Source organism: Hippocampus bargibanti, linkage group LG05 (genome assembly GCF_051943395.1).
Source record: "Hippocampus bargibanti isolate YZ-2025 linkage group LG05, ASM5194339v1, whole genome shotgun sequence".
Lineage (NCBI taxonomy): Eukaryota > Metazoa > Chordata > Actinopteri > Syngnathiformes > Syngnathidae > Hippocampus > Hippocampus bargibanti.
Genome location: NC_142738.1, coordinates 25,198,359 through 25,207,500, shown reverse-complemented (window position 1 = coordinate 25,207,500; position 9,142 = coordinate 25,198,359). Strand labels below are relative to the sequence as shown.

General features: G+C 38.5%; 1 protein-coding gene across 1 annotated transcript in view; it reads left to right on the top strand.

Annotated features, from left to right (window-relative positions):
- necab2 (N-terminal EF-hand calcium binding protein 2) overlaps window positions 1–9,142 on the top strand; it is a 135,887-nt gene that overhangs the window by 124,052 nt on the left and 2,693 nt on the right. Inside the window, exons 10-12 of the mRNA XM_088997457.1 lie at window positions 3,558–3,670; window positions 6,500–6,577; window positions 7,069–7,160. Of these exons, the coding sequence (XP_088853583.1) occupies window positions 3,558–3,670; window positions 6,500–6,577; window positions 7,069–7,160 (283 nt within the window). The remainder of the gene's footprint in view (window positions 1–3,557; window positions 3,671–6,499; window positions 6,578–7,068; window positions 7,161–9,142) is intronic.

Sequence of the window (9,142 nt, the reverse complement as noted above, 5' to 3'; positions counted from 1 at the left end):
AATTCTGAAGATACTAAAAGGAGAGGAGGAGAGGATACATTGCAGGAGTTTCTGAAAAACTACAAAGAGTCCTTTGAGTCCTCCAAGAAGCATCTTGGATAAGAAGTGAAACGTCCGACACCTTCAAAGAAGTACAGATGACGGCTGAAGAAACCTTTTCATCGATGGACCACTCCTGTACGACTGAGAGCTTACACAGACAGATAGTTGTCTATGTACCGCAGTTTGAATACAGCTTGTCTGTTGTGCTATTTAAAGTGCTATTTAAAGTGCTATTTAAATACAGTTGAGTTGAGTTGTTGAAGCTCTTTTCATCTTGAAGGTTGCATTATGGCATGCGTACCTCTCGGGCTGTTACCACATAGATAGAGGATTCCATGATCAAGGACCTTGACCATGAAACAGTGAAGGCCAGCATTTAACATCACTTGACAGTCCAAGCTCAATTTTGGCTCTCCTCCCATCCACACTCCCTTGATCCACATCAATATTGCACAGTACGCAAGATATTCCAGTTCTCACCCATAATTTCAAATAAGGCAGATGTGTATTTGAACATTCATGAATAAATGATGGTCTGAACTTCGCAATCCTTAACATTTAGAACACAGTCGTCACAGTCATTCACAGGTGGAAAATCATTGGACTTTCAGTGAACACCCAGGAAAGTAAACCTGTCAAATTCACTTCATGTCATTGTAACGTGGCTCAATTTTGAACGACTACATGCATTTCATACGGGCGGGTTATTTCAACAGATTTGCAGCAAAAAGTCCTTGCAAGTAATCATTGAGAACAGCCATCATCAGTTTACCACAAACAAAATATGCATTGCAGATTAACTCATAACTGCCCACAGGTGTGATTGTAAACGCAAATGGTTATTCGGCTCTGTGTGCCCCACGATTAGCTGGCAACCAGTTCAGGGTGTCCCCCACTTACTGCCCGAAGACAGCTGGGATAGTCTCCAGTACGCCCGCGACCCTTGTGTGGATGAAGACATCAAATAATGGATGGACTTTTGGCCCAACGCCGTACCAGTTTTGTATGTTGGTGTTGATTGTCGGCTACAAATGCTGTGTGCAAAATGCAAGTTGAGCATGCTCAAGAATTTTTAATGGAATCCAACATGGGGGATTTACAATAACACATGAATAAATAATAATCTACAGGCTGTCCCATAAATATCCATACATACAAAACTAAGCGTCTCTTGACATACGCCATACAAGTGTTTGCCAAACCAGCCACCAGGATGATTTCAATGCTTTTTATTCAAATTCATTTTATCTGAAATATAAAGAAATGAATCTTGGACTCAAAAGTATGCACTGTATTATTTCTCCTACGTGTGGAGCTTTATAGGACACCCTGTATAATCTCTATTTTATATTATGCAAACTACAGTGCATATAAAGATGCCAATGTCGTACTGCGCACTATAATGAAGATGGTGTGTAATTTTGCCACTTCTGGGAGGCAGCGAGCGCTGTGTGCATTCGACTCACAGCAGGAGGTTTCACATTTGAATCTGAGTCTGCATCATTCTTTGCATAGTTTAAATGTTCCATCTGCATGCATTCTCCCCAGGAACAAATAAATGAACTGAAAAGTCTTACTGCTTGATCGTTATGTATCTGGTCACACTGTTATGACGTCCCACTGGGAACATTAAGAGTTACTTAGCAGAATTTTGCCACAGTCTTGTCTTTGCTAAGCGAACATGAATACTTTAGCTCGCCATTCCTTGCAAGTCAGAGCACATTTTGTGTATTGGCGTTTGTGTTCATGAATGTTAACAAAAACCCAGTTACACTCCAATACCTCAATTTAAGTCATCCCAGAGCAAAAACAAATTCCGTGATTCAACTTTTGGAAAATATTTTGAGGTATATGTGCTGTTATAAGCACTGAAAGCTAATTTATTTCGTTTGTCGACAGGATCATGACGATTGTCCATTAATATTACAGTCTATTGGTAAGAGGTTAAATGAGCATTTTCTTTCACATTATTTGACTGATTACCCATTCAATAGTTGTGTTTCACTCATTCACTACCAGACGATGTGCAAAAATGTGTTTCCTCCCGTGCCAGGGTTTTTGCCATTTTCACTCAAATTGCAGGACACACAGAATATTGAATTTTAGGACTACATAAACATTCAATGCAGCGTAAGAAACCATAGACTCCCTTCTTTCATCAGAAAAAAAAGAGTTCATTCCCAAGTTATATGGGTCTTTAGTTATTTGAGCTTGAAATTGGGGTGGACGTACTAAAGGCAAATGCTGCCCCCTCGTAGGAGGGGAAAACATTGCCAGAGGTCTGACCAATGCTTGTCACGGTTTGCGAGGTGGTGATGGTGGTTGTGGATTCCAAAAAAGCAGGCAGGAGGGAGCAGCAGGATGTATTTGACAAATTGTATTAAAATAAAGTCAGCAGGAATAAAATCTAAAACATCAAAGTCATCTGAACAGAAAAGTACAAAGTATCAAAGAAAACCATGAGAAAGTCTGCCAAGATGAAACAAACCTGACAGGGTGCAGAAAACACATGCACAATACAATGACCCGACACCGAATGGTCGTGCTGAAAGTCCTTTTAACTTCAACTGATGAGGACGACCAACACCAGAGCTTCAGCGCTATTCGTTGGTCGCCAACCAGAACGTGACAGTCTGCCACGGATCGGAACGACCAACACCTGTGCAGGTGCCGGCGCGGCCGACAGCGCCACCCGTTGGTCGCCAAGCAGATCGTGACAATGCTTCATTGCCCCTCCCACGCAAGACAAACCAAAACCCAAGCAAAATCGGGAATGGCGCTCCACATCATGCTTTTCAATTCCCAAATAAATTTGGGAATGGCAACGAATGAGTTAACTTCCTTGTTTTTATGAGTCGATGGATCCTCAATTTACTGTGGCAAATTACATCAACTCGGCTGGCAGGTAATGCAGTGTTTCTAATTCGGTTGGCTGGAGGTTTGCCATGTTTAGGCAGGTGCACTATATCGGATGTAGGTTTTGCATATTAGAATTTTTCTGCAATATGAAACATGGACGTCAAGAAATCTTTATAAAAATCAACCATGGATGGTAAATAATAAAACAGTAGCCCCACGAGGATATTAATTTAGCAAATACAATGTCACTCCAGTCTTTAGTTTGCTTCCTAATGTTTGTCCACTTCTCTTCCTCTCATTTTCCTTTCTTTGAAAATTGTGCAACGATAGCTTTGTCCTTTTCCTCTCCACGTAGATGAAAAAAATAAGTTGCGTTTCCGATCATTCTCCAAGAACGCCATCCCGCATCTCTTTTATCGAGGGCGTTTGTAAGTGGGTGCAGAATCGAAAACCATTTGACTTTTTTGCAGGAGTGGATGTAGCTGACCCTCATACCTTTTGTGCGGCCGTACATTTTGCTCCTGCCAAATAACGCCGTTAATGGTTTTCAAGAAATTGAAAGCCTGCAACTCGAAGAAAGTTTCATCCACTCCAAACTCTCTTTACTCTGCTTGCATTCAAGACAATGCTTTTTCATCCTCATTTTCTCTATGCAGTCACTACTGCTGATCCGTCAGGAAATGGTGGTTTCCCAGAAGAAGCTTGGTGATTATTGCGAGGCTCTGAAGCAATACCTAAAGAATGTCTCCACTCAGAGAGACTGCTTTCAGTAAGTCCCCTCGACATTCTCTTCTGTGTTCCGAACTTTAAAAAAACTCTTCTTCTAAAATCGCTTCTTTTACTCCCCTTTCAAACCATCTATGTTCTTTCGCTAAGATTTTAACCTCATTGTCCTCAAATGAGTGGTTGCTAGCTTTTAGGTGCATATGTACTGCCGATTGAGGCCCACTAGTATTATCCCTGCGATGTTGATAAAGTCTTTTTTTGAGAATTTGTTTAGTCTCCCCAATGTACTGCTCTTTACAATTTGCATTCTTACAATGTATTGAATAAACTACATTACTTAGTTTTTCATTTGGCAGCCTATCTTTTGGATGCACTCATTTTTGTCTTAAAGTGTTTATCGGTTTGAAAGGGGAGTAAAAGAAGCGATTTTCATGAAACAACAAAATCCTTCATTAAACCGATTTGGTGGGGTGAGGTTAAATTTGGATCGTTCATACAATAGCCTGCTTGGGCAACATAGGATTAGTAATACTGATGAGGTGATACCGGTCGAAGTGGGGCAATCAGGCCAGTCATTAGTCAGAATGACAGGAACTATCAGTGGAGCAGCTATGCTCCCATATATATATATATATATATATATATATATATATATATATATATATATATATATATATATATATATATATATATATATATATGTATAGGGCCTAAACTACCAGTAAGACTTTAGTTTGGTGACGAAGTTTCTTAGATAAGAAGCGAAACGTCCGACACATTCAAAGAAGTACAGATGACGGCTGAAGAAACCTTTAACTGAGACATATCTTACCCCTTTATCCCTCCGCCTCTCCATTGAAAATTCAGCATAACTCGGGCATAACATTGTGCTGGTCAGGTTATGGAATAATATCATAGTCATTTCATGTTTTTGTTCAAGTTATCCCCTACTGAAACCTATTCCTGTCCATATAATCATATCATGGCACTTTCAAATGTTATTATGACCACATTCAAGAGCTACAGTTGCCTGAATCTAGAATTGGCCGGAAAGAAATCACTGCACTGTCGCTCATTGCATAATGTACGGCATCTACAATATACATTTGACATTCTGTAATAGTATCCTGGAACACATGTTGTGAGATCGTGTAGAGTGAAGGGCTACCAACCATTATGAAAAACATAATAATTCCAATTATTTTGATTGAGATTGAGATCAGAATTATTACAGTGAAATTAATCAAAGAATAGTATTACTTCAATTATGAAAACATCACTACTCGAAACATTTTATTATTTGTCTCAAGGACATCCACACCTTTCATGCATTGTATTATTTAAAATATGTACCAACGATTGGCTGGCAACCAATTCAGGGTGTCCCCCGCCTCGTGCCCGAAGACAGCTGAGATAGGCTCCAGCAACCCCCGCGACCCTAATGAGGAATAAGCGGTACGGAAAATGAGATGAGATGAGATGAGATGTACCAACATTTCAAATTCTCATCTGTAATAAATAAAAGAAACATTTCAAGCATTGTCTTGTTGTTGTAATGTCTCATTCTAAGAACTTCGCCTTGTTGAATAAATGGTTATTCTTGACTTCATTCTATGATTTCAGTCAGCATGGTCCTTCAAGGGAAATGGCAACCAAAATGTGGCCGGTGACAAAAAAAATGCACCAAAACATTTAAACACATTTTTTTCTCACCTAAATTAGTTTGAGCATTTTATTAAAAGATGTGAAACCGTATGGTCCAAATGGCCCTTGTGTCTGTTGGGGCCAATACCTGCTTTAATTTTCACTATGTAGCTTTTTGATAATCCTAAATTGGATTGGATTGGATTTACCTTTATTTGTCTCACAGTGAAGAAATTTATATTTCACAGCAGCAAAGTCATGAAAGGAATGAAAGTCGAAAAACAAAATGTCACGATCGTTGTGCTGTTTCTGCAAGTGTTCCTGCCAGAGATTGTGAAAACAATGATTTTGTGAGATCTCACCTCATGTACCTGTCGCTGATATAAAAATTTGGCACAGTTAAATCATTGATTTAACTTTCATTGGTATTTTATGTTTACAGTTATTATGGCCTATACCATTTAAAATGTATTAAACAAAAACTAACAATAGAAGTAAAAATAAAAAAAGATTTGATTTAAAAAACTAGATTTGGCTGAGTTCATAATTAACCAATCACATCCAAAATTATAAGTGAGTGCCAGAACATCTGCCACCTTAAGTGCCTCAAAATATTCCACAATAAAGGAAATGCTTGAAGGAAAACGTGATTTTGCGTATGGTTCATAATTGCCTTCGACTTGACTCAGGCCTCGGGTTCAGCTGAAGTGTAAGTACGATGCTCAGGACCACCATGTTTGACTATTCATTTGTGTCCCTCTGGTCATCTTTGATCATGTGCGTGTTTTTGTGTATGTGTGTGTGTGTGTGACTGTGTGTATGCATTATTTTGTGCTGGTGAAACATGTCATCACACGTTCACGTACCTTCAGCATGATAGATAAGGTGTCTAAGGTTGTAACCATTGTCCCCTGAAAGGGTTAAATATGAAATGACACACACTTCTTTCTCTTTGCAGCATTTTAAATATAAAATAACAGACTGATTGTGCTTGGACATTTCTGCATTTTTCTGCCCACTAATAACTCAAGTCACTTTGTTAGCCGTGTGAGCCACTATGTTCCAGGAAATACAGAGAATCACAGTAATATTTTTGAGAAAAGTCTCTGAGACTTAGGAGAACATCGAGTAACTCGTGGAAATTTCACAATAAAAAAAGTTGTCATTGAGAGCGATTCTGTCCTTATCAAATATAAAGAGCAGTGGTACTGCTGTCTATCTTTTCCAGTGTGACTGCAGTGCGCCTCCCAGATGGACTATCTTTTGTCATCTATGAGTTCTGGGACGGAGAGGATGAGTGGAAAAGGTACGTCAGTAATTGGATGAATTTTGTTAGACTCTGTGGGAAAATTGGCCATTTCAAAATTGCCGACTGACTTCATTAATGCGTATAGTGAAAATACTGTATGCTGCTCCTCCATGTTATCTCTTCCATTTTGCTTATTTGACATTTCACTCAGCTTCGACATTACGCAGCTCCTTTTGATTCATTTTCATACATCATTGTATTGGTGTTTTAACTGAAAGATGCTCTTGCATACATAATGAATTAGTCATCCCGCTTTCTTATGAATGGCTGCTGGAATTTGAGACGCAGAAAAGCTGCTGAAGTCAAGGCTGCCTGCTGCGTCAAGTTTCCACTTTGATGCTCACGTCCAGCACCGGTTACTCACTCACTGTCATTAATATTTTAACTCCAACAGGAATTGCTAAGGGCCATATTTTGAAGGACTTGCACGGTGTGTGAGTGTCTGGATGTATTGCATGTGAAAACTCAACCGCATTTTATGTTTCCAGGCACCTTCAGTCGGGCCCTAACAAAGCCTTTCAGCATGTGAAAGTGGACACGCTGTGCCAGCCAGAGGCCATTTCCTCTGTCGCCGTGCCAGGTTAGTGCTTCAAAATGACAAATGAGGACTGGAATTAGGTCGTACAGTTTCTGGTTTTCTCCAGTTACAATTCATTTAGGTTGAAACAAAAATGCCTCATAATCAGATTATCTCACACGCATTGTTTGAATAGGGGAAATTCGACCCTGTTTCTTAAATCATTTAAAACCATTAAAACTCCTATAAAGATTCCAGCAATTCAGGACTTGAAAGTAAATACTTTGCACATGTCAAACATTTCCACCGTCAAAAACGTTCATGATGCAAACATCCAAACCCAAGTAAAAAAAAACCTCTCCATCTTTCCTTTACCCAATTCAACCTGCCCCGCCATTCAAAACACAGAAGTGAATGAAAATATTTTCGACATTCCAATAATGCCTTTCCACGTTTATGATATGAAACATATCTGCAGTACTGTCCTCATTCTCATGTCTTGCAACCCGTGCGGCACTTAGTTTCTCATGATTGTCTTGTTCACCCAGACTATTTAAGCAGGTGCTCTGCTCATTCCACATTTAACTGCACTGCATTATTGCCAGGATCCATCAATAAAAGAAAATGCAAATAGAGGCCCCTAGTGTGAGGCAGTGACAGATTCCATTTACATCAGAGCACTTAGGAAACAATTGCCGTTGATCATTATTACTCTTTAAGGAAATATGGTATTTAGTTCCCAATGTACAAATTGAAATAAGGCACACGTGATCATTTTCAATAGGCCTGCCAAACTAATAAAATTAAATAACAAAATGTCAGCATGTCTTATGTGATACATTGGCAACCTCATTGGTGCAATACTAGCAAATGTATCACTATTGTTAATGCACAATTAAAGAAAACACAATAACAAAAAAACATTCATACAGCACAAATCGAGCAAACCAACTTTTACTTTTGCATTATTATTATTTGTCTAGGACTACGACTACAGCGTAGATGTCAAAGTCCAGGCCCGGGGGGCAAATCTGGCCCACCACATTTTTTTTGGCCCGGGAAAGCAAATCAAACTTGTGAAATTCCATGATGCTTGCTAAAATCCGAACCAAAATGCCATATTTTTGGATGTAAACCACAATAACAGTCCATCTGTGTAAGCTCCCAGTCGTACAGGAGTGGTCCATCGATGAAAAGGTTTCTTCAGCCGTCATCTGTACTTCTTTGAAGGTGTCAGACGTTTCGCTTCTTATCCAAGAGGCTTCGTCAACAAACTAAAGTCTTCACAATAAAAGTCATTATTCTTGACTTCAGATGTGAAAACTAGTTATTCATTAATTTGTTTTGCACTCTTTATGTAATAGTGGAGGGACATTGTAATGGCTTCCCCAAATTCATAACGGCCCTCGAGAGGAAACCATAACTACAATGTGGCCCGTGGCAAAAAATGACTTTGACACCCCTAAACTACAGTAATCCCTCGTTTAATAATAATAATAACAATAACAATAACAATAATAATAATAGTAATAATAATAACAATAATAACAATAATAATAATAATAATAATAATAATAATAATAATAATAATAATAATAATAATAATAATAATGCATTTTATTTTAAGCACCTTTCTGTCAAGGACACTTTACAGCAGGGGTCTCAAATTCAATTGACCCGAGGGCCGCTGGAGGCAGAGTCTGGGTGAGGCTGGGCCGCATCAGGATTTCCACAAGAAAATCACAGATAAAACATTCCAATGTTCTCAAAATCTTTATTTTTAACACACAAAAAACTAATTAAATGAATAAATGGAAAAATAAATAAAAAATAAATTAACCAGTCATAAATAAATAAAATAATTATAATGATCATAAGGCAGATACAGACAACTGAAAAAACCACAGGAAAACTAATTATTTTAATAAAGTTTCAAATGTCTATATTCACAGTTCTTTTACCTTTAACTTTCTTCACATAAAGAAAATATTGAACATGAACTGTCCTAAACATGGCTTCTCTTGCCTACTTGTTCAGCTCCACAC